Here is a 26,170-nt window from a genome sequence, read left to right as displayed (position 1 = left end):
TCTATTGAATGTTTGAATACCTGCCCCAACTACCCTACCTCCTCTGGCAGCTCGTTTCATATCCACACCACCGCTCTGTGTGAAGGATTACCCATCCAAGCCAGTACAGAGAAGGTAGCAACTAATGTGTGAACCTTGTCACATTCACCATGGTTGGGCCCTGTGGTCCACCCCTTTCACATCATGTCCCCACACTAGCATTAACATCTATCCCACACCAGACCCAGATCTTGACCAGTAGATGGAGACAGTGCCTCCCTACCAGCCAATCCCAGTTCTAGATCACCCCCTTCAGCATCTCTTCTGTCGCATAAGTACTAGAATGTAGAACATTCAGGAACAGGCCCTTCGGCCCACAATGTCTATGCTGAACATGAAGTCAATAAGTGATCCATCTCCCTCCATCCCCTGCATATCCAAGTGTATATCTAACAGCGTTAGGTTAGTAAGGGTGTCAAGGTTTATGGGGACAAGAGAATTGGTTCTGATTGAATGGCAGAGTGGACACAATGGGTTGGATGGCATATGACATATGACATATGACCTATGACATATGCACTTATGGACAGCATCTCTAAACCACGTCCCTTTCTCCCCTCCCCTTTCCACCCCTCCCCTTTCCACCCCTCCCCCTTCCCTGTGCCCCAACTGGACATGCACCAATTTCTCTCCTCCCCCCCGTCCTTCCACTTACATTCCTCCCTCTGGCTTCACAATTCACACTTCTTCTACCCTCATCTGACACCTTTTGTCCTTTCACTTCTGGTCTTTGTCCAACCATCTGCCGACCAAAAACTCCCCTCGACTATATCCACCTATCACTCGCCAAGCTTTGTTCTGCCCCCTCCTCTCTTCCAACTTTCTATCCCCAGACCCATCCCCCACTACAATCAGTCCAAAGGATTCCGACATGAAGCGTCATCTATCCATGTTCTCCAGAGATGCTGCCTATCTTCAGTTTCTGCCTCAGATTCCAGCATCTGCAGTCTCTTGTGTCTGCAAAGCAATAGTCCCAGAATCGGCTAATCACAGTGCACACACAACTTGCTTCGAACCTGTGCTTTAGTGATCAAAACAATTTATTGGAAGGTAAAAACATTGACAGTTTAGTTCTTCAGCATGTAACAGAATCTGTACCTCACAAATAATATGGTACTGGTCAAATAGCATTGACATTCATTATATAACCCAACTGTAAATTCTAAAGGTGTTGACTCCACATGGGCTCAAAGTTTTGTCGTGGAACTGGAGATTAGAACTAAGTAAACATTTTCTTGACTCTGCTCATAGCGAGCGTTGTCACAGAAACAGAAAATTTTGCAAATGCTCAGCGAGTCAGGCAGCCTCTGTGGAGATACAAAAAGTTACCGCTTCTCTAGAAACGTGCTGATAGATGGCACAGTGGCGTAGCCGGTAGAGTTGCTGTCTCACAGTGCCAGAGACCCGGGCTCGATCCTGACCTCGGGTGCAGCCTGTGTGGAGTTTGCACGTTCTCCCCGTGTGACCTCCCACATCCCAAAGACGTGCGGCTTTGTAGGTTAACTGGCCTCTGTAAATTACCCCTTGTGTGTTGGGAGAGTGGGATAACGTAGAACTAGTGTGAATGGGTGATCGATGATCAGCGCGGACTCGGTGGGCTGAAGGACCTGTTTCCATGTGCATTTCTAAATAAAACATCTTTATAAAAAAAAAAGGAAAACCAGTCAACCAGAAATGTTAACTCAATTTCTTCTCTCCACAGGAGTTTGCACGTGTATTCCTGGGATTTTCACGTGTATTCCTGGGATTTTCACGTGTATTCCTGGGGTTTTCACGTGTATTCCTGGGATTTTTGGTTTTGGAATTACCCCTTCACACCTCATTCTCCCACTGTCTCAACCACTCCCTTCAGTGATTAGGGCGGTCACGGTGGCACAGCGGTAGAGTTGCTGCCTCAGAGCGCTTGCAGCGCCGGAGACCTGGGTTCGATCCCGACTCCGGGTGCTGTCTGTACGGAGTTTGTACATTCTCCGGTGGGTTTTCTCCGAGATCTTTGGTTTCCTCCCACACTCCAAAGACGTACAGGTTTGTAGGTTAATTGGCTTGGTAAATGTAAAAATTGTCCCTAGTGGGTGTAGGATAGTGTTAATGTGCGGGCTGTGGCGGATCCGGTGGGCCGAAGGGCCTGTTTCCGTGCTGTATCTCTAAACTAAACTAAACTAGGGGCAATTTACAGAAGCCAAATACCCCCAAAAACTCGCACAGGTAAGGGGTATGAGAGGGAACTGGAGCACCCGGAAGAAACTCACAAGGTCACAGAACAGAACGTGCAAACTCCACACTGACAGCACCCGTGGTCAGGATCGAACCTGGGTCTCTGGAGCAGTTTTATTACAGCACCAAGAGTATTTTGTTTACAATTAACTTGCCCTCTGAACTTGAGCTCTGTGCTAATTCGTGACCCAAACATACTCCCTCGTGTCATCCACCCAACCCTGACACTGGTTCGCGAAGGGGAAAGAGAGAGAATCGTTTCAATTACTGATGACCACTTCCCCAAAGTTTCTATCTTCACAGAGTCACGAGCCGTGCCCTCCGTTTCCTAAGCAGACTCATAATTGATCAGTGTCTCGTCATTCCCCTCGTTGGGCTCAAGTTCTCTTCAAGGCACTTTTCCGTCAAGTCTTTTTCTCATCCTTGCATTATTGTGCGTGCGGCGAGATTTCTTTACAGTTAGCGTGGTCCACATTCGTCGGAGTTAGACCGGAGTGAGATCTGGATACCTCTGAAGGCCACATCGCGGGGAGTGTGAACGGTTGACCGAACTACGCGGACGTTGCCAACATTAGCAAGAGAGAGGCATGAAGTAGCAGCAAGTCCCAAAGGCATCAACACCCGACTACAGGGTAAAACCAAACAAAATTAAAATAAACAATCAGTCCAGAGGCCCTGAAACGATTTTGAGGCCTCTTCAGATCTTCAATTAACCCTTTGCAGCCCTCATAATACATAAATGCCGCCGATTCCATCTGTCGCTTGGAGTGTTGTGCATTTGGGCTGTTCCCAAGAAGAAAGAAAAGCCAGAGACATTGGTATTTCGATTACTGGGGCCTCCTATAGTTAGTTCTCCCCCCCCCACCCCCCTCCCACCCCCTGTTCATTTACAATTCCGCCTCGCAACTTGAAAACGGTGGCAGAATTTGGATCAGGTGAGCTGCAAAGGGTTAAAAGTTCTCGTCCAGCCGATAAAAAGAATTAAAAATTCCCCAAAGCGGTTCGTCTGCAGCCTCGAAGGCGATGGTCATTGGGATGAGAGATGTGGAAAGAGGGAGACATGCTCCCAAGGACAAGCTGGATTTATCGTGAAGCCCACAGGGACAGAAGGAGTCTCCAAAGACCCAGGAGACCGCTGGCAATCCGAACAAGCCCTAGTACTTATTATTGCTATCCGTAGCCTTGAATATAAGATGTAATTCCTACACACTAGAACATAAGGTGATGGGTGTTAGTGTCATAGTGGTTTTAATAGTGAGGGAAGTGTCAATTCACTCAGGAGGTCCATGTAAACCTTGTGCAGAGAAGGTCGGTGCCAGGCACGGGGTCGTGGCATCTCCTTAGTCCTTGCCATCGCTCCCAGGATTGTCTCCACGGTCGCCCCCCCCTCGAGGTCACTGCACGAGGGCGCTGCGGGGCATCCGCTCGGCGCGGGAAGCCAGCTCGTGGGTGCGCCGGTTCCTCCCCTTCCTCGTCTCCTGGAGGTGCTTCCACTTGGCTTGCAAGGGGCGCAGGGAGTCGCGCTTGTGCTTGGGCTGCTTGTGCCTCCGCCTCCACGCCTGCTGGCAGATCTCCTCCACCGTCTTCATGCCGGGGTGGTCCACCAGCTGCAGGAAGTCGCGGTACCACACCTTCTGGTTGGGGTGGCTGGCCGGCGGCACCGCCGCCTCCCTGCCCAGCAGCTCGTCCGCTAGCTCCAGCCCGATCACCTCCAGCGAGATCTGCATCAGGGTCTGGGTGAAGTCGTGCTCCATGGAGTGGCAGAAAAAGGTGCCGGCGTTCTTGCGCTGGATGCTACGGAGCAGCAGGCCGCGCTCGGTCTGGACCACGTGCCCGTCCAAGTGCACCTGGGGGAGAGGAACACACAACGTCAGTACAGGTCAACACCTCCAACAGACCAGGCACGAAGGAAGGCTCAGAGCGTTCGGCGCCACTGTTCCCATACTCGCTGGAGTTTAGAAGAATGAGGTGGGGGGACCTCATTGAAGCACACAGAATAGTGAAAGGCGTTGACAGAGTGGATGTGGAGATGATGCCTCCACTAGTGTGAGGAGTCTAGGACTAGAGGTCATAGCCTCAGAATTAAAGGACGTTCTTCTAGGAAAGAGATGAGGAATTTCTTTAGTCAGAGGGAGGTGAATCTGCGGAATTCTTTGCCACAGAAGGCTGTGGAGGCAAAGTCAGTGGATATATTTACGGCAGAGGTAGATAGCCTCTTGATTAGTACGGGTGTCAGGGGTTATGGGGAGAAGGCAAGATAATGGGGTTAAGAGGAAGAGATAGATCAGCCATGATTGAATGGCGGAGTAGACTTGATGGGCCGAATGGGCTAATTCTGCTCCTATCTCTTATGATCTTATGTTCAACTGTCTCTCCTAGTCAACAACCCACTTTTACAGGTTTTTAGACTAATTATAAAGCCAACGTTATAATTATAATAAATATGATTAATAAGCAACAAAGCCAACATCCAAATTCAGGGAGTTTCTTCCCAGCTGTTATTGGCCAACTGAACCATCCTATTATCAACTAGAGTGGTCCTAGGCTACTAGCTACCTCATTGGAGATCCTCGGACAGTCTTTAATCGGACCTTACTGGACTTTATTTTGCACTAAACTTTATTCCCTTTATAATGTATCTGTACATTGTGGATGTGCAGGAAAATAACTGCAGATGCTGGTTCAAATCGAAGGTCTCGACCCGTGTACAATGTGGATGGCTCGATTGTAATCATGTACAGTCTTTCCACTGACTGTATAGCATACAACATGATGAGCATCTGACGGCACTGTGCCTGTACTTGCTGGAGTTCAGCAGGATTTTTAATTTAGTTTAGAGATGCAGCGCGGAAACAGGCCCTTCAGCCCACCGGGTCCGCATCGACCAGCGATCCCCGCACATTAACATCATCCTACACCCACTAGGGACATTTTTTACATTTACCAAGCCAATTAACCTACAAACCTGTACGTCTTTGGAGTGTGGGAGAAAAACGAAGATCTCGGAGAAAACCAACGCAGGTCACGGGGAGAACGTACAAACTCCGTACAGACAGCACCCTTAGTCGGGATTGAACCCGGGTCTCCGGCGCTGCATTCGCTGTGAGGCAGCAACTCTACCATTGCACTACCGTGACTGAGGATGAAGGGGGGCCTCATTGAAACTTACAGAATAGTGAGCCTGGATAGAGTGAATTTGGAGAGGATGTTTCCACTAGTGGGAGAGTCTAGGACTAGAGGTCACAGCCTCAGAATAAAAGGACATTCATTTGGAAGGAGATGAGGAGGAATATCTTTAGTCAGAGGGTGGTAAATCTGTGGAATTCATTGCCACAGAAGGCTGTGGAGACCATCAATGGGTATTTTTAAGGCAGAGATAGATTCTTGATTAGTACGGGTGTTGGGTTACGGGGAGAAGGCAGGAGAATGGGGCTGAGAGGGAAAGATAGATCAGCCATGATTGAAGGGTGAAGTGGACAATGTGCCGAATGGCCTAATTCTGCTCCTATCACCTATGAACTTATGAACAAAAGATTTTCTCTCTACACGTGCCAATAAACTAAAACTCAACAAAACTAGAAAGTGGTCATAGAGCCACACAGTGTGGAAACAGGCCCTTCGGCTCAAATTGCCCACCAACATGCCCGTTCTACACCAGTCCACTTACCTGTGTTTGCCTCATATAACTCTCTAAACCTATCCTATCCATGGATCTGTCTAAATTCTTGTATACACTGGAATTTAGAAGGATGAGAGGGGATCTTAACATATAAGATTATTAAGGGGTTGGACAAGTTAGAGGCAGGAAGCATGTTCCCAATGTTGGGGGAGTCCAGTTTAAGGGTAGGCCATTTAGAACAGAGATGAGGAAAAACTTTTTCAGTCAGAGAGTTGTAAATCTGTGGAACTCTCTGCCTCAGAAGGCAGTGGAGGCCAATTCTCTGAATGCATTCAAGGGAGAGCTAGATAGAGCTCTTAAGAATAGCGGAGTCAGGGGGTATGGGGAGAAGGCAGGAACGGGGTACTGATTGAGAATGATCAGCCATGATCACATTGAATGGTGGCGCTGGCTCAAAGGGCCGAATGGCCTCCTCCTGCACCTATTGTCTATATGTTTCTTAAACTTTGCAATGATACCTGTCTCAACTGCCTCCTCCGGCACCTCGCTCCATACACCCACCACCCTTTGTGTAAAAAAGTTGCCCCTCAGCTTCCTATTAAATCTCCCCCCCACCCTCAACTTAAACCTATGTCCTCTGGTTCTCGATTCCCCTACTCTGGACAAAAGACACTGTGCATTTACTCTATCTATTCCTCTGAGTTTTAGACTGATGTGCAGGTTTGTAGGCCAATTGGCTTCTGTAAATTGTCCCCAGTGTGTAGGACAGAACTAGAGTACGGGTTATTGTAGGTCAGCGCGCACTCGGTGGGCCGAAAGGTCTGTTTCCATGCCTAATCTCTAAAACTCTGAAGCTAAATCATGAAACTAAAACATCTGCAAAAAACGGTTGAAGGGAGAATACTTTCACAAGGCACAGTGCACATGTCCACACGTATGTGTACACAGCTGTATGAAGAGAGCAATTACAATTTGTACATATGGTTCCCTTCACTCATCCTGTTCTCCCATCAGGAAGCCTTGTGCAGTGGGGCCAGAAATCAAGGAACTAGGCTGGCAGGATTATAGTCTTTAAACCAGACCAAAGCTTGTAGTTTCAGTAAGAGGGGTATAGTTTAGTTTAGTTTACTTTAGTTTAGCTTGCTTTGGTTTAGTTTGGATGGTTTAGTTGAGTTTGGTTTAGTTGAGTTGATTGTCACGTGTACCGAGGTACAGTGAAAAGCATTTTTGTTGCGTGCTATCCAGTTGTTATAATCTTTACATGATTACAATCAGGCTGTCCACTGTGCACAGGTAATGAAGGGAATAACGTTAAGTGCAAAATCAAGTCCAGAAAGGTCCTAATCAAGATAGTCCAAGGGTGTTCGATGAGGTAGATGGTAGCTCAGGACTGCTGTTCAGTTGGTGATAGGATGGCTCACTGTATGGAAGCTCCAACAGTTCTCTTGGGAGGCAGTTCTCTTCGAAAAGCGGAGAAAACATTTTTTCTCCTCGAATCTCATGAAGATCGCAGCTGTTAGCAAAGGCCCGTGACCCTCAGCTTCTCCATAACTAATCCCCAGCTTGAATCATAAGGGACACGAGCTTGAATTACACTGGAGGAGCTGGCTGATTCTGCTCAGAGCAAGATTAAAAACCTATAAAAGGCGTACGGAGAAACCGTTCCCTCTGGCAGCTGGATCTGCAACTAGAGTTTGCAGCTGGATGATAATTGGGCAAAAACTCCAAAGCAACAGGGCTTTTACAACAAAGCCCGCAACACTAATTCTTACGATTTGGAACGGACTGTGTGAAAAGGTGGTGGAAGCAATAATACATTTCTAAAACAGAAATACTATAAAAGCAGAAAGCCACGGGGCTGTGAGGCAAAAGCAATGGAGTGGAACTGACTGGGATTGCACTTTTAAAGAGATAGCACGGGTAGAATGGGCTGAGTGGCCTCCCCACGTTATTCTATGGTAGGGCCGTAATCGATTCCAATTCAATTTGTTGTACAATGGGCAGGAATTGTCCAGCAGAACTGGAGATGTTGCTAAGCAGATAATGTCAAGAAAAGGTAACTGCTTTTACTAAACTACAGTCAAGCAATCTGACCTAATAACATAGATTCATAAGTTCATAAGTTATTGGGGCAGAATTAGGCCATTCGGCCCATCAAGTCTACCCCGCCATTCAATCATGGCTGACCTATCTTTCCCTCCCGTAGAGATAGAATGAACTGAAGATGCTGGTTTACAAAACAAGACACAAAATGCTGGAGTAACTCAGCGGATCAGGCAGCGTCTCTGGAGAACGTAGATACGCGACGTTTTGGGTTGAGATCATTCTTCAGACTCAATGTGGGGGGGGCGGGGGGGGGGGGAGAAAGCTGGAAGGGAGGTAGGGGTGGGTCAAAGCTTGGCAAGTGATAGGTGGATACCGATGAGGGGAGGGTTTGATATGCAGGTAGGCAGGCAAGGGCCAGAGATAAAAAAGACAAAATAAATGTTAGATAATGCTGTTCTGAGGCTATGCCCTCTGGACCTAGACTCTCCCACTGATGGATAGATCCTCTCCACATCCACTCTATCCAGGCTTTTCATTATTCAGTAAATTGCATTGAAATCGCCCCCTCATCCTTCTAAACTGCAGCGAGCACAGGCCCAGAGCCATCAAATGCTCCACCTGTTAACCCAATCGTCCCCGGGATCATTCTCGTACACCTCTCCTGATTAATATCCCAGGAATATTTTCCCACCTTGTCCTTGGGAGCGTTGGGGCGTTTCTGGAAGGTCCAGGTGACCTGGGCCTGCAGGGATTTGGGGGTACACTCCAGGAATGAACTGCTGCCTTCCACGCCGTACAACTTCTTTTCCGTGACCCTGTGCCGATGGCGATCTGTAAAAGTAATTGTCCGGGGTTAATACGCTGGAATCAAAAAGCACCTTACCCCCAATCTTAGAAAAGGAATAGGTGACGTTTGGGGACTGCCCAGTCTGAAGAAGGGTCTCGACCCGAAACGTTACCTGTTCCTTTTCTCTAGAGATGCCGTCTCATCCGCTGGGTTACTCCAGCTTTTTGTGTCTCTCTTCGGTTTAAACCATCATCTGCAGTTCCTCCCCACACAACTACAATCTTAGAATTTGAGCATCGCTGGCAAAGCCAACATTGCCACCCAAGTTCTTTGACCTCTGGTGGTGACTACAATAGGACTAGATATCAGAAATATAGAACATCGAACACTACGGCATAGGAAAGACCCATCGCGTATGCTCTACCCTTCATTCAAGGCTGAGCTATTTTTCCCTCTCAATCACATTCTCCTGCCTTCTCCCCCTAACCTTTGACACCCTTACTAAATCAAGAACCTATCAATCTCCACTTGAAAAATACCCAATGACTTGGCCTCAACCACCATCTGTGGTAATGAATTCCACAGATTCGCCACCCTCTGGCCAAATAAATCCCTCCTCATCTCCATTCTGAAGGTGCATCCTTTGATTCTGAGGCAGTGCTCTCATGTCCTAGTCTCTCCCACTATCGGTAACATCCTTTATAATGATATTCACGTTATTCCCTTTATCGTGTATCTGTACACTGTGGATGTCTTGATCGTAACCATGTATTGCCTTTCCGCTGACTGGTTAGCACGCAACAAAAGCTTTTCACTGTACCTTGGAACGTGTGATAATAAACTAAACACTACTCTATCCCGGCCTTTCATTATTGGCTAGATATTTAATGAGCTTCTCCCCTCGTCCTTCTAAACTCCAGCGAGCACAGCCCAAAGCCATCAAACGCTCCTCAGGTCAGTAGGGCCATCAAATACTCTTTTACATGAGGTAAGGCATAATCCCACAGTAAATGGACACGGTGAACTCCAGATAGACGTACCTCCCGAACACAAAGTGTTAGGATCTCCGTTCCTCACATCCTGACGCCGGAACCTCCTGCAAAGAGATACAAACATGCAATCAGCTTGTCCTACAGAAAACCCTTTAAGTGTGTCTTTAAGTAGCACGGTGTCGCAGCTGGTAGAGCTGCTGCCTCACAGCGCCCGAGACGCGGGTTCACGATGCACGCCGCCCGTAACGCCCTTTGCCTCTGGGCCAATGGTTTGTGAGTTTGAACCTTGTTTCAAGGCCTGAAATCACAATCCAGGTGCGTGAGCGATGGACTCGGAAAATCACGCATGAAATCAGTCAGTAATTCAAGCCACACTCGGGACAAGATGATGTTTTGTGGTCTATGGCGCTAATGAGAGCTCAGGAGTCCTCCAAATCCAGATCAGAGCTTCGCCCATTCACTTTAGACTTTAAAGATACAGCACGGAAACAAGCCCTTCAGCGCACTGAATCCGCGCAGGCCAGCGATCACCCCGTACACTGGCACCATCCTACACACCAGGATAGGATACAAACCATCTGACAAACTTGTACGTCTTTAGACTGTGGGAGGAAACCGGAGCACCCAGGGAAAACCCACACGGTCACAGGGAGAATGTACAAATTCCACACAGACAGCACCCGTGGTCAGGATGGAACCCGGGTCTCTGGCGTTGTGAGGCAGTAGCTCCACCATTGCCACTGTGCCTCCCCACTCACTCACTCAAGGTTGAACATTTATTTTGTGACAATCTTGCTGTGACAATACCGACTGCTGGACTTGCCTTGAGAACAGTCACCTCACTTTCCTTTAGTTTTGGTTTTAGAGATACAGCGTGGAAACAGGCCCTTTGGCCCACCAAGTCTACACTGACCTCCGATCTCCCGTTCACACTGGTTCTATGTTGTCCCACTCTCTTATCCATTCCCTACACAACATGGCCAATTAACCTACAAACCAGCACGTCTCCAGGATGTGGGAGGAAACTGAAGCGGTCACAGGGAGAACGTGCAAACTCCACACAGGCAGCACCCGAGGTCAGGATCCAACCGGGGCCTCTGGTGCTGTGAGGCAGCAGCTCTACCTGCTGCGCCACTGTGCCGCCAATCAAATCAAATCCCCTGTTGTTGGGATGTGGCGCTGTGAGGCAGCAACTCCACCGCCGTGCCACCCTGCTTCTCTTTCCACAGATGCGGCCTGATCCTGGTGGCGGTTGCGGGCCATTTTCCATGCATGCTGGGGTTACCTCTTGGTGTTCGACAGGTATCTGGTGCAGGCGTTCCCGTCCCAGGCGCAGTAGGGATCGCGGGCCAGGCAGCATTCGGCGCAGGCCTTCCCGTAGATGCTGCATCGCTGCAGAGGCAGCTGCGAGATTGCCGAGTCCGAGCCAATATACAGCTGTTGCTGTTGAAGGCAAGAGAACAAAGCCGCACATCTGCGGAGATTAGCGACAGGGTTACAAACACCCGCGGTTCACATCCTCTCAAAACATTCTCATGGATTAAAATAACCACCAGCAGATCAAACCATTGCTGCAAAGTTCCTTCGGCTGCTTTTGGCTATTGTTGCGCTGTAGATTGATGCCGCTGTATAACATAGCAGCTATATATTTGCTGTGTAACTCTACCGCTGTGACAGTGTTGCTGCCTTACAGCACCAGAGATCCGGGTTTGATCCTGACTACGGTGCTGTCTGTACGGAGTTTGTATCTTCTCCCCGTGACCACGTGGGTTTTATCCGGGTGATCTGGTTTCCACCCACATTCCAAAGACATGCTGGTTTGTAGGTTAATTGGCTTCTGCAAATTGCCCCTAGTGTGTAGGTTTGAACTAGTGTACGGATGATCGGTGGTTGGCATGGACTCGGTGGGCTGAAGGGCCTGTATCTTTAAACTCGAAACCTGAAGTCAAATGAATATGATTTTCAACCATTTCTAATCTTGATTGATTGAAAAATACAGCATGGAATCAGCCCCCTTTGAGCCACCGATCCATGCCACTAAGGGCAATCTTACAGAGGTCTGTTAACCTACAAACCCACGTGTCTTTGGCATAAGGGGGGGAAACGAAAGCACCTGGAGGAAACGGACGCGGTCACAGGGAGAACGTGCAAACTCCACACAGACAGCTCCCGAGGTCAGGATCGAACCTGGGTCTCTGGTGTGAAGCAGCAGCTCCTCCAGCTGCTCCACTCTGCTGCCCATGTTGTGGTGAGGGCTGATGTTCCAGTCACCCATTTCACTCTGAAGATAGACACAAAAAACTGGAGTAACTCAGCGGGACAGGCAGCATCTCTGGAGAGAAGGAATGGGTGATGTTTCGGGCCGAGACCCTTCTTCAGACGTCTCGACCCGAAACGTCACCCATTCCTTCTCTCCAGAGTTGCTGCCTGACCCGCTGAGTTACACCAGCTTTTTGTGTCTATCTTCGGTTTAAACCAGCATCTGCAGTTCCTTCTTGCCCATGTCATTCTGATCTGTTGTAGTTAAAGTCCATCACAATATTGGAACGTTACAAGAAGCTGCTAACAGAATCATTAGTAATGTTAACGGACGGAAACTTGGGCAATTTCTCTCCATTTTTTTCACAGTCCTATTCCCTCTTTCCAGAGATGCTGCCTGTCCCGCTGAGTTACTCCAGCTTCTTCTGTCTATCTTCGGTTTAAACCAGCATCTGCAGTTCCTTCCTACACCTATTTACATTAATAGACGGAACCAAACTGTCCAACAGATGGGGCTACAACTGCAGCAGTCACTGCATTCCCTTTCAATGTTAGAGATTAACTTTTCCTGACTAATATATTTATAAGCATCATTTTCATTTTATCTTTTTAACAAAAACTCACTGTGTTGAAATTTCTTTGGTGTGTTATAGTTGCATTTGTAAATTATTTTTACCAGAGAAAAATGTCAGATCTTGACATATAAGATTATTAAGGGGTTGGACACGTTAGAGGCAGGAAGCATGTTCCCAATGTTGGGGGAGTCCAGAACCAGGGACCACAGTTTAAGAATAAGGGGTAGGCCATTTAGAACTGAGATGAGGAAAAACCTTTTCAGTCAGAGAGTTGTAAATCTGTGGAATTCTCTGCCTCAGAAGGCAGTGGAGGCCAATTCTCTGGATGCTTTCAAGAGAGAGCTAGTTAGAGCTCGTAAGGATAGCGGAGTCAGGGGGTATGGGAAGAAGGCAGGAACAGGGTAGTGATTGAGAATGATCAGCCATGATCACATTGATTGGTGGTGCTGGCTCGAAGGGCCGAATGGCCTACTCCTGCACCTCTTTTTCTATGTTTCTATGTTTCTAGGATTAACTGACTTTAAGGGCTTGGGAGATACGCCACTATTCTGATACAACACGACAAAATAATCATCACTTTTGCTATAGAGTGCCTTGTAAATATTGAGCCTTCTCAATATTATGGAAAACATATTTAAACACAACCAAAGTAATTATCATTTATCCCACAAATTGATTTACCTAATTCACTGATGCTGCTAAAAATTCCTTTTACACATTCCACGCCTTGTATTTCTTAATTACTGATTATTTCATTTTCAAGATCCAAGTAAAAACCCAAACAAATTGCTAATCTCCTTGAAATTTGGAGCCTCGTGTCCATTGTTCAGGTACTTGGGATCTCATATTAATGATCTATAGTCAGCACAATTAGCAGTGCATGCACATTTACGGTACATTGTGTTGACCAAAGATGGAAAGCTGATTGTCTACCTGGAGAAAGGGGATCAGATTCCCCCATTAAACAAAGCTCCCCTGCACCCCGTGGTAAGAGGATGCCAAAGGGTTTTTCCCCAGAGTTTGTCTGTTCTTCCTGAGCCCGGATGGGTTTTCTCCAGATGCTCTGGTTTCCTCCCACACTCCAAAGACATACAGTTTTGGAGATTAATTGGCTTCGGTAAAATTGTCCCTAGTTTGCAGGATAGTGCCAGTGTAGTGGGTGATCGCTGGTCGGTGTGGACTCGATGGGCTGAAGGGCCTGTTTCTGCGCTGTATTTCTAAAGTCTAAAGCATTTGCAGTTCCTTGTATCTACATAGAACTGTACAGCACAGGAGCAGGCCCTTCGGCCCCCAATGTCTGTGCCAAACATGAAACCAAGACCAACTCTTATATACCTGCACGTCATCCATATCCCTCTTTTACCTGCAATTCATTTTTCATGTGCCTATCTAATAGCCCCTTAAATGCCACTATCCTCAGCAACGTGTTCCAGGCAGTCACCACTCTGTGCAATAAAGGTTACCCCGCACGTCTCCTTTAAAATATGCCCCTCTCACCTTAAAGCTATGCTATGGAAAAGTTGGATACTTAAAATAAAAAGTCCTGCGAGATTATGTACTCACCCTTTTTGACGAGAGTTTCATACTGGTAATGGGTGCAGAGTCCTGAAATAAGGCAGACAGGTTTGTTTAGTGGAAGGGAAGATAAGTGGGTGGCACAGAAGGGCAGTGGTAGAGTTGCTGCCTCACAGCGCCAGAGCCCGAGTTCAATCCCAACTTCGAGTGCTGTCCGTGTGGAGTTTGTACGTTCACTTTGTGACCATGTGGGTTTTCTCCGGATGCTTCGGTTTCCTTCCACTACAAAGACGTACAGGTTTGTAGGTTAATTGGCCTCTGAAAATTGTTCCCTCGGGTGTAGGGCGTGGATGTGAAAGTGGGATAACATAGAACTGGTGTGAACGGGTGATCGAATGGTTGGCGTGGACTCGGTGGGGCGAAGAGACTGTTCCACTCTGTATCACTAAACTAGACGAAAAAAGTGAATTGCTGGAATAATTCAGCTATTCTGTGGCAAGCGAAACCATTAACGTTTCAGCACAGGGACCACAGTTTTGAGGAAGGACCATTGATCCAGAACATAATTGGTTTATTTTTCCCACAGAGTGTGCTTTATTGGCTGTTCTTTCTGTATTTCTGGGTTTTTTTCATGTTGGGTTAATATACCGGCAGCAACATGTCGCTCCTACACAAACACTTTGAACGAGATGCTTTGGCTTCAGGCCGCACGGTAGCGCAGCGGTAGAGTTGCTGCCTTACAGCGAATGCAGCGCCGGAGACTCAGGTTCGATCCTGACTACGAGCGCCGTCTGTACGGAGTTTGTACGTTCTCCCCGTGACCTGCGTGGGTTTTCTCCGAGATCTTCGGTTTCCTCCCACACCCCAAAGACGTACAGGTATGTAGGTTAATTGACTGGGTAAAATGTTTAAAAAATTGTCCCCAGTGTGTGTAGGATAGTGTTAATGTGCGGGGATCGCTGGGCGGCGCGGACTTGGTGGGCCGAAGGGCCTGTTTCCGCACTGTATCTCTAAATCTGAAAAATAAAAACTCCCTTACACTCCATGTGAACTTGAGTCAGGCTTCACACTGCAATCCGCCCGCTAATGTCACAATCAATTATTCCAGCACTTCCTCCTATAATAAATCCCAACTTTGGACGCTCCACTTGTGCAGAACGTAGGATGGATATTCCGGCTCGGAGTTCACAGTGGTGCAGCTGGAAGAGCTGCTGTCTCACCGCGCGAGAGACCTGGGTTTGATCCTGACCTCAGGCGCTCTCTGCGCGGAGCTTGCAAATACTCCCGATGACCGCGTGGGCTTCCTCCCACATCCCAAAGACGTGCGGGTTTGTAGGTTAACTGGCCCTCTGAAAATTGTTCGCTAGTGTACAGGGTGTAGATGAGGAAGTGGGATAACATGGAACATAGTGTCAACGGGTGATCAATGGGCGGCGCGGACTCGGTGGGCCTGTTACCACGCTGTATCTCCAAACTAAGTTAAGTGACATCCTGTGTGAAAGGTGCATCGAGAGATGGCCACGGAAACATTGGGGATTTAATACCAATCTGCGCAGTGTAAATCTTTCTGGACATAAATTAGTGTCATGTGTGACAGGACCTAAATAAATTGTTGTGTGAGTAATGTTAGAAAAAAGTACTTTGACACCTGCTTAAGCCACACCAAGGTTGGGCTGTTTGACAAAACTGATAAATGGGTTGAATGTTTGTAAAGACAACCATCCAGATTTATTTTAAAAATGAAAGGTAATTGCAAGTTAAAATAAAATGATAGAATTTTTAAATTCTTAAAATGGTGAAGGGGGTTTGTTCGTACCAACGAGAAACTGCTTCCAGTGGTAGAGAAGTGGGTAACTGAAGGATGCAGATTAATAGCACCAGGAAACAGAACCAGGGGCAAAATGAGAAGATATTTATTATACATTGAACTGCAGGAATCAGGAACGCAGAGTCTGGAAGGGCAGTGGAGCAGATTGCAAAGAGACTTTCAGAAGTGAATTGGATAAATACTAGCACGGGGGGAAATATGCAAGGCTAGAAATGGGAGGGGCGAGCAGGGAAGTGGGGACTGAACGGGCAGTCTATTCCATGTGACAGCATGGGCAAGACGGGCTGAATGGCCTCCCACTGTTCTGCATCCTTCTACGAGGGGGGCGAACCAAAGGTTCTGTTTCTCTCCTTGTTTCTCTCACCTTGAAGACTTGCAATTCTTCGAGGACCAGTTCTTCCATGTTCTGCCAGCTTTCCTTTGGCACCGAGATCACTTTCAACACCGTCCCAACATCTATAAATTAAAAATGCAAAAGGAAGTTCTTATAGACCTCAATGGACCCAGTTCCTCAGGCAAAGCAATCTAGAACCAAAGGTTACAGTTGCAGAAAAAAAACAATAGACCACGAAGGGGTGAAATGAACCTTAGGAATTCTCCTCCCAGAACTTTAGACTTTAGACATTCAGCGTGGAAACGGGTCCTTCGGCCCATGGAGTCTGCCCCGAGACTAGCACTATCCTACACTAGGGGCAATTTACAGAAGCAGAGAACCAGAGGACATAGGTTTAAGGTGACGGCAGAGGATTTAATAAGAACCCGAGTAACTTTCTTACCCAAAGCTTGGTGGGTGCATGGACTGAGCTGCTGGAGGAGGTTAATGAGGCAGGTTAACTATCGCAACATTTAAGAATTATTTAGACAGGCACCTGGATAGGACAGATTTAGAGGGATAGGGGCCAAATACAGGCAGGTAGGGCTGGTGTAGATGGGACATGTTGGTCTAGCTTAAGGGCTAGTTTCCACGCTGTATAACTCAATGACTCTAAGTCAATTAACACACAAACCTGCATGTCTTTGGAGTGTGTGAGGAACCTGGAGCACCCAGAGAAAACCCACGAGGTCACAGGGAGAATGTGCAAACTTCTTACAGACAGCACCCATAGTCAGGATCGAACCCTGGTCTCTGGTGCTGTAAGGCCGCAACTCTACCGCTAAGCCACTGTGCAGTCTTTGAGCTGAACCACTGCGTTTATACTAAACGGATACTGGTTTAGTTTAGACTCTGCATGGAAACTGGCCCTTCAGCCCATCCAGCCCACGCCGACCATCGATCCCCCCATTCACACCAGTTTGATGTTATTCCATTTTCTCGTCCACTCCCCACACATTAGGGGGCAATTTTACAGAGGCCAATGAACCTAAACGTCTCTGGAACCCGCTGAGACACTGCTACCCTTAAATGATGAGATTCCTGGATGTTAAGGAAATCGGGATTTACAGGTATAATGCACGAAAATGGTACTTAAGAGGAAGATCAGCACAGCGGTGCAGTGGTAAAGCTGCTGCCTCACAGCACCAGAGACCCCAGTTCCATCCTGACTACGGGCGCTTCTGTACGGAGTTTATACGTTCTCCCTGTGACGTGTGGGTTTTCTCCAGTTTGCAGGTTAATTGGCACCTGTAAATTGTCCCTTAGTGTGTAGGATAGAACTAATGTACAGATGATTGCTGGCTGGCAGGGACTGGGTGGGTTGAAGGGCCTGTCTCCACATGGTATCAATGATCAGCCATGGCCATTAATAAATCTTAGTATCGGCACAAGGGTTCTTATAGCCTCCTCCTTCTTCTTATGATTTTATGAGAAAACTCACAGTGGCTTGAATGTAGTCACAGAGTTGAAAAAAGGCCCAACTTGCCCACACTGACCAACATGTCCCATCTACACGAGAGTACACTGTTCCCACCTGCCTGCGAAATTAGCACAAAGGAAAGGTCAATGGGCACTTCACCGGTTAATAAACGTTACCTGTCCCAATAAACATGACGTCGTAACGCCCATCTCCTGCATCCACTCTGTCCACCACGATCTGAGTGAAGCTGTAGTCAACGTTGGTCTTGACCAGGACTGGCCGGTGGTTGATGGGGTGAATGGGGTTGTACATCAGCGGGTGATTACGGGCAAATAACACCACATCATCGGGAAACTCCTTGGTGGACTGAAAACCACCAAAGGTTTTGCTCGGACACTGCAAAGAAGAAGGAACAATGCAAGTGGCCGTGAGAAAGCCTTAGAGATACAGCGCAGAAACAGGCCCTTCGGCCCACCGGGTCCGCACCGCCCAGCGATTCCCGCACATTAACACTAATGTTACACACCCACTGGGGACAATTTTTACATTTGCCCAGCCAATTAACTTACAAACCTGTACGTCTTTGGAGTGTGGGAGGAAACCGAAGATCTCGGAGAAAACCCACGCAGGTCACGGGGAGAACATACAAACTCCGTACAGTTTTTAGAAAAGCGCTATACAAATGTAATGCATTATTATTATTAGTACAGCACCCGTAGTCAGGATCGAACCTGCGTCTCCAGCGCTGCATTCGCTGTAAGGCAGCAACTCTACCGCTGCACCACTGTCCGTAGTTGGTGGTGGCGATCCCTCGGTTTTGTGCAATTCTTAGCTTATTTTGCTTACATTTAACCCTAGATGTAACTTCCAAGCAAGGTCCAAGCGACAGTCATGGTATCAAGCGGCAGCACATTTAATTTACATTGATATTTGTTTTATTTACGTTTCTAGCAGTCCATGGTGCTTTAGAGACACGGAAGGGGTATAATTAGTGGGTCAGAAATGTTTTTTTTTCAATAGGTGCAGGAGTAGGCCATTCAGCCCTTCGAGCCAGCACCGCCATTCAATGCGATCATGGCTGATCACTCTCAATCAGTACCCCGTTCCTGCCTTCTCCCCATACCTCCTCACTCCGCTATCCTTAAGAGCTCTATCCAGCTCTCTCTTGAAAGCATCCAACGAACTGGCCTCCACTGCCTTCTGAGGCAGAGAATTCCACACCTTCACCACCCTCTGACTGAAAAAGTTCTTCCTCATCTCCGTTCTAAATGGCCTACCCCTTATTCTTAAACTGTGGCCCCTTGTTCTGGACTCCCCCAACATTGGGAACATGTTATCTGCCTCTAATGTGTCCAATCCCCTAATTATCTTATATGTTTCAATAAGATCCCCCCTCATCCTTCTAAATTCCAGTGTATACAAGCCCAATCGCTCCAGCCTTTCAACATACGACAGTCCCGCCATTCCGGGAATTAACCTAGTGAACCTACGCTGCACGCCCTCCATAGCAAGAATATCCTTCCTCAAATTTGGAGACCAAAACTGCACACAGTACTCCAGGTGCGGTCTCACCAGGACCCGGTACAACTGTAGAAGGACCTCTTTGCTCCTATACTCAACTCCTCTTGTTACGAAGGCCAACATTCCATTGGCTTTCTTCACTGCCTGCTGTACCTGCATGCTTCCTTTCATTGACTGATGCACTAGGACACCCAGATCTCGTTGAACTCCCCCTCCTCCTAACTTGACACCATTCAGATAATAATCTGCCTTTCTATTCTTACTTCCAAAGTGAATAACCTCACACTTATCTACATTAAACTGCATCTGCCATGTATCCGCCCACTCACACAACCTGTCCAAGTCACCCTGCAGCCTTATTGCATCTTCCTCACAATTCACACTACCCCCCAACTTAGTATCATCTGCAAATTTGCTAATGGTACTTTTAATCCCTTCGTCTAAGTCATTAATGTATATCGTAAATAGCTGGGGTCCCAGCACCGAACCTTGCGGTACCCCACTGGTCACTGCCTGCCATTCCGAAAGGGACCCATTTATCCCCACTCTTTGCTTTCTGTTTGTCAACCAATTTTCTATCCATGTCAGTACCCTACCCCCAATACCATGTGCCCTAATTTTGACCACTAATCTCCTATGTGGGACCTTGTCGAAGGCTTTCTGAAAGTCGAGGTACACCACATCCACTGACTCTCCCTTGTCAATTTTCCTAGTTACATCCTCAAAAAATTCCAGTAGATTTGTCAAGCATGATTTCCCCTTCGTAAATCCATGCTGACTCGGAATGATCCCGTTACTGCTATCCAAATGCTCAGCAATTTCGTCTTTTATAATTGACTCCAGCATCTTCCCCACCACTGATGTCAGACTAACTGGTCTATAATTACCCGTTTTCTCTCTCCCTCCTTTCTTAAAAAGTGGGATAACATTTGCTATCCTCCAATCCACAGGAACTGATCCTGAATCTATAGAACATTGAAAAATGATCTCCAATGCTTCCACTATTTCTAGAGCCACCTCCTTAAGTACTCTGGGATGCAGACCATCAGGCCCTGGGGATTTATCAGCCTTCAGTCCCATCAGTCTACCCAAAACCATTTCCTGCCTAATGTGGATTTCCTTCAGTTCCTCCATCACCCTAGGTTCTCCGGCCCCTAGAACATTTGGGAGATTGTGTGTATCTTCCTCAGTGAAGACAGATCCAAAGTAACGGTTTAACTCGTCTGCCATTTCTTTGTTCCCCATAAACAATTCCCCTGCTTCTGTCTTCAAGGGACCCACATTTGCCTTGACTATTTTTTTCCTCTTCACGTACCTAAAAAAACTTTTGCTATCCTCCTTTATATTATTGGCTAGTTTACCCTCGTACCTCATCTTTTCTCCCCGTATTGCCTTTTTAGTTAACTTTTGTTGCTCTTTAAAAGAGTCCCAATCCTCTGTCTTCCCACTCTTCTTTGCTATGTTATACTTCCTCTCCTTAATTTTTATGCTGTCCCTGACTTCCCTTGTCAGCCACAGGTGTCTCTTACTCCCCTTAGAGTCTTTCCACCTCTTTGGAATAAATTGATCCTGCAACCTCTGCATTATTCCCAGGAATACCTGCCATTGCTGTTCTACCGTCTTCCCTGCTAGGGCCTCCTTCCAGTCAATTTTGGCCAGCTCCTGCCTCATGCCTCTGTAATCCCCTTTGCTATACTGTAATACCGACACTTCCGATTTTCCCTTCTGCCTTTCCATTTGCAGAGTAAAACTTATCATGTTGTGATCACTGCCTCCTAATGGCTCTTTTACCTCTAGTCCCCTTATCAGATCAGGATCATTACACAACACTAAATCCAGAATTGCCTTCTCCCTGGTAGGCTCCAGTACAAGCTGTTCTAAGAATCCATCTCGAAGGCACTCTACAAACTCTCTTTCCTGGGGTCCATTTCCAACCTGATTTTCCCAGTCTACCTGCATGTTGAAATCTCCCATAACCACCGTAGCATTACATTTTTGACACGCCAATTTTATCTCCTGATTCAACTTGCACCCTATGTCGAGGCTACTGTTTGGGGGCCTATAGATAACTCCCATTAGGGTCTTTTTACCCTTACAATTTCTCATTTCTATCCATACTGATTCAACATCTCCTGATTCTATGTCACCCCTTGCAAGGGAATGAATATCATTCCTTACCATCAGAGCAACCCCACCCCCTCTGCCCACCTGTCTGTCTTTTCTATACGTTGTGTACCCCTGAATATTCAGTTCCCAGCCCTGGTCCTCTTGTAGCCATGTCTCAGTGATCCCTACAACATCATACTTGCCCATGACTAACTGAGCCTCAAGCTCATCCACTTTATTTTTTATACTACGCGCATTTAAGTACAACACTTTAACTTCTGTATTTACCTCCCCTCTCACATCGTTCACAATTGGCCCTGCCCTTAATTTCTTTTCCCCTCTAGAACTTCTTTTCCCATTCTTCCGAGAGTCTTTTGCAATATCTCCTGTATTCCCTTTTACCTCATCTTCATATTCACAATTTGTTAACCCCTCCCCCCCACTACTTAGTTTAAAGCCACAGGTGTCACACTAGCAAACCTGCCTGCCAGAATGTTTGTCCCCCTGCTGTTAAGATGCAACCCGTCCCTTTTGTACAAGTCACCCCTAGCCCAGAAGAGATCCCAGTGGTCCAGAAATCTAAATCCCTGCTCTCTGCACCAGTCCCTCAGCCATAAATTCATACCCTCTATCTCTCTGTTCCTGGCCTCACCAGCACGAGGTACCGGTAGCAGTCCAGAGATAACCACCTTCGACGTCCTACTTCTCAGTGTTTTTCCCAACTCTCTAAACTCCCGCTGTAGCACCTCCTTCCTCTTCCGCCCGACGTCATTCGTGCCCACGTGCACAACGACTTCAGGTTGATCGCCTTCCCTTTTGTTGTATCACTATCATGTTGGTCCGGCAAAATGGATAACCTGGCAAGGCTCTTGTCTTGACCCAAGGGTGCTGGAGAATCGGTGGTGGACCTGTACTGCAATGCCGAGAACTAGTTTAGTTTAGTTTAGATTTTTAGATTTAGATTTTAAATTTAGAGATACAGCGCAGAAACAGGCCCTTCGGCCCACCAGGTCCGCGCCGCCCAGCGATCCCCGCACATTAACACTATCCTACACCCACTAGGGACAATTTTTACATTTGCCCAGCCAATTAACCTACAAACCTGTACGTCTTTGGAGTGTGGGAGGAAACCGAAGATCTCGGAGAAAACCTACGCAGGTCACGGGGAGAACGTGCAAACTCCGTACAGATAGCGCCCGTAGTCAGGATCGAACCTGAGTCTCCGGCGCTGCATTCGCTGTAAGGCAGCAACTCTACCGCTGCGCCACCGTGCCGGTATTATTGTCACGTGTACCAAGGTACAGTGAAAAACTTTTAGTTGCGTGCTACCCAGTTGAAGAAAAAAATAGATAATCCAGCCCTCCAGTGCACAGGTATAGGATAAAGGGTACAACATTTAGTGCAAGATAAAGTCTGATTAAAGATAGTTCAAAGGTCCTCAATGAGGTAGATGGGAGGTCAGGACCGCACTCCAGCTGATGAGAGAACCATTCAGTTGCCTGAAAGCAGCTGGGAAGAAACTGTCCCTGAATCTGGACGGATGTGTTTTCAAACGTCTGTGCCTCTTGCCTGACGGGGGAGGGGAGAAGAGAGAGTGAGTCTGGTCCTTAATTATACTGGTGGCCTTTTCTCCAGAGATGCTGCCTGACCCGCTGAGTTACTTCAGTACTTTGTGTTTATCTAACCCAGGCAGCGTTCTGGTAAACCTCTTTCTGCACTCTCTCCAAAGCCTCCACTTCCTGCAACAAGGCAACCAGAAATGCACACAATACTCTAAATGCAGCCTAACCAAAGTCCTATAAAGCTGCAACATGGCTTCCTGACTCTTCTCCCCAATGACCCCTGGGTTGATGGTTTGACTTGAAACTTTGAATCAGGACTTTAGACCTGCTGAGTTCCTCCAGCACATTGTTTGTTGCTCCAGATTCCAACATCAGCAGTCTCTTGAGTCTCCCTGAAAACATTATTTTCATTGGCAAATTGAACCAGAGTGGTAAGGGTAATGTTTCACTTTAAGGAGCAATTTGAGATTGTAACCCAAAGATTGTTGGCCAAAGATATGGTGCTAAATAATAGAGGCAGATGCCAATTTACAACAAAAAAAAGACACAAAGTGCTGAAGTAACTCAGCAGATCAGGCAGCATCTCTGGAGAACATGGATGGGTGACGTTTCACAGAGTGCTGGAGTAACTCAGCAGATCAGGCAGCATCTCCGGAGAACATGGATGGGTAACGTTTCAATTCAGAATATTTCCTTCTTTCTGAAGAAGGGTTCCGACCCAAATCGCCTGCCAGAGGTGTTGTCTGATCCACTGAGTTACTCTAGCACCGTGTATTTATTTTGGTGTTAAATAATAGAGAAACAAGGAAGTGCACACACTAGTTTACAGAAAAGGCCGTTTCAGGTCGGGTCAGAAGTAGGGTTCCGATCCGAAACGTTGCCTATTCATGTCTTCCTGAGATGCTGCCTGACCTGCTGAGTTGTTCACGTACTCTGTGTCTTTTTGGTGTTAAATAATGTTTTGTAACTTGATCCAAACAATGAGAACAATGTAGGACAGTGGGAATACTAGAAGGGGAATTTGACTAATTGTATAGCTCTTCAAGCAAACCAACTTCCCTTCCGTTGACTGAATTTACATCCTGTTGCCTCGGCAAGGTCAGCAGCATAATCAAGGACGAGTCTCACATCTCTCTTTTCCTCTCTGCCATCAAGCAACAGGTACAGAAGTTTGAAAAGGCATCGCTACAGATTCAGGGACAGTTTCTTCCCACCTGATATCAGGCAACTGAACCAAAGTCTCATCAGCTAGAGTGGTCCTGAGCGCCCATCTTCCTCATTGGAGACCCTCAAACTAGCTTCAATTGCACTTTATTGGACTTTACCTTGCAGTAAAGGTTATACCCTTTATCCTGTATCTGTACACAGTGGACGACTTGATTGTAATCAATATAGTCTTTTCACAGACTAATAGCATACGTCAAAAAGCGTTTGCTGTACCTCGGTGAACATGACAATAAACTAAAACAAACTAACACTACATTAGACTTGATCTTGAACTAAACACTATACCTTTTATTATGTATTTATACACTCGATTGTAATCATGTATAATCTTTAAGCTTACTGGATAGCACGCAACAAAAAGCTTTTCACTGTACCTAAGTATACATGACAATAATAAACTAAACTTTCAGTGGGCTGTCACAGGACAATGGGCCGAATGAAATCATTACATTGAAATCATTACAAAATATACTTGTGGGCAGGGTAATACCAGTTGTTGGGTGCAACAGCACAGTGGGAACAAGGGCAATATTGTTGTGGGTAGGGTAATACCAGTTGCTGGGGCCATCGAGGGCAGCCTGCCCCATGGTTGGGCTATATTCACCCAGACTCACCATTCCTGGTCGGGGGTAGGGCACCTTGCCCTGGAAAGGGACCCACTGGTAGTTTGGCCCCTCCTTGTGTGCGAAGGGACCCAGGAAAGCTCTGCGGATGTCGTTCATGCTGTACACACACACAGCCGAGCCCTTGAACACGTTGCTGGAAGAAATGACACAGAGAATTAGATGGCTGGTAACGCAAGAGGCACAAGACCAGAACACGCACCCAGAAAGCACACCAACGACTCTACTTCCTTAGAAGGCTTAGGAAGTTCGGCATGTCCCCAACAAGGAACAGTTCCATACGCTGAGTGTTGGGCCAAGGTCTGGAGACCCAATTGTCCACCTGGAGAAAAGGAATCCGACCCCCCTATAAACAAACGGCTTGGCATTCCCCTTCTCCCCGTGGTAAGTGGGTGCAGAAGGAATTGTTCCCCAGGAGGATGTAAGTAGAGGTGGTTGAAATCTTCAGGTTCTACTTCCTTAGCAGGCTCAGGGAGTTCAGCATGCCTCCAACAACTCTCACCAACTTCTACAGATGTGCCGCAGAAAGCATTCTATCTGGATACATCACAGCCTGGTTTGGGAACAGCTCCATCCGAGACTGCAAGAAATTACAGTGAGCTGCGGGAATCCGGTGTGTGCGTCAATCATTAAGTCCCCGCACACATCAGTATCCAGTGTGTGCATCATTGAGTCCCCACACACCTCAGTATCTGGTGTGTGCATCAATCATTGTGTCCCCACACACCTCAGTATCCAGTGTGTGCACTATGCCCCCCACCTCATTGCATTGTGTCCCCACACCTCAGTGCAATCATTGTGTCCCCACACCTCAGTATCCAGTGTGTGCATCAATCATTGAGTCCCTGCACACCTCAGTATCCAGTGTGTGCACTGTGCCCCCACACCTCAGTGCAATCATTATGTCCCCACACCTCAGTATCCAGTGTGTGCATCAATCATTGAGTCCCCACACCTCAGTGTCTGGTGTGTGTAACAATCATTGAGTCCCCACACCTCAGTACCTGGTGTGTGTAACAATCATTGAGTCCCTGCACACCTCAGTACCTGGTGTGTGTACTAACCATTATGACACTCCCTCCAACCCCTACCAGTCCGTATCAATCAACAACATCACCAGGCATAGTTAGCACAGTCCGCTACAGCAGTTCAGGACAGACAACAGAAAAGACAGAAACAAGACTCCTGGCTCATATAATGACAGTCCACCAGTCACTGAAATCAACTTATCATTCCCTCTCAGAGCTTGGAGAGTCATTGAGCTGAATAGCACATCAACAGGCCCTTCGGCCCACCTTGTTCATGCAACCGTTGGCAATTTGGGCTAGTCCCATTTGCCTACTTTTAGCCTATAACCTTCCTGCCTCTTCCTAAACCCTTCCTATCCATATATCTATCCAAAGTCATAATCGTATCCACTTATCTAGCTTCCTCTGACAGCTCATTCCGGATACTGACTGGATA

The 26,170-nt window shown here is 47.2% G+C and overlaps 1 protein-coding gene across 5 annotated transcripts in view; it reads right to left on the bottom strand.

Moving 5' to 3' along the window:
• Positions 1-3,158: 3,158 nt before the first annotated feature.
• sema3b (sema domain, immunoglobulin domain (Ig), short basic domain, secreted, (semaphorin) 3B) overlaps positions 3,159-26,170 on the bottom strand; it is a 143,143-nt gene continuing 120,131 nt past the window's right edge. For 4 of the 5 annotated variants that reach the window (XM_078414215.1, XM_078414213.1, XM_078414212.1 and 1 more), the window contains 8 exons: positions 24,698-24,842; positions 17,844-18,063; positions 16,239-16,330; positions 14,095-14,136; positions 10,983-11,140; positions 9,746-9,801; positions 8,610-8,749; positions 3,159-4,100 (listed from right to left, as the gene is read on the bottom strand). In XM_078414215.1, the coding sequence (XP_078270341.1) occupies positions 3,648-4,100; positions 8,610-8,749; positions 9,746-9,801; positions 10,983-11,140; positions 14,095-14,136; positions 16,239-16,330; positions 17,844-18,063; positions 24,698-24,842 (1,306 nt within the window). In that variant the 3' untranslated portion in view covers positions 3,159-3,647. The remainder of the gene's footprint in view (positions 4,101-8,609; positions 8,750-9,745; positions 9,802-10,982; positions 11,141-14,094; positions 14,137-16,238; positions 16,331-17,843; positions 18,064-24,697; positions 24,843-26,170) is intronic. The other variant, XM_078414216.1, reaches the window with a different exon arrangement.

The sequence above is a fragment of the Rhinoraja longicauda genome, chromosome 17 (assembly GCF_053455715.1).
Source record: "Rhinoraja longicauda isolate Sanriku21f chromosome 17, sRhiLon1.1, whole genome shotgun sequence".
In the NCBI taxonomy this organism is placed as follows: domain Eukaryota; kingdom Metazoa; phylum Chordata; class Chondrichthyes; order Rajiformes; family Arhynchobatidae; genus Rhinoraja; species Rhinoraja longicauda.
The sequence above is the reverse complement of the archived record's forward strand: the minus strand, read 5'-3'. Positions and strand labels throughout refer to the sequence as shown.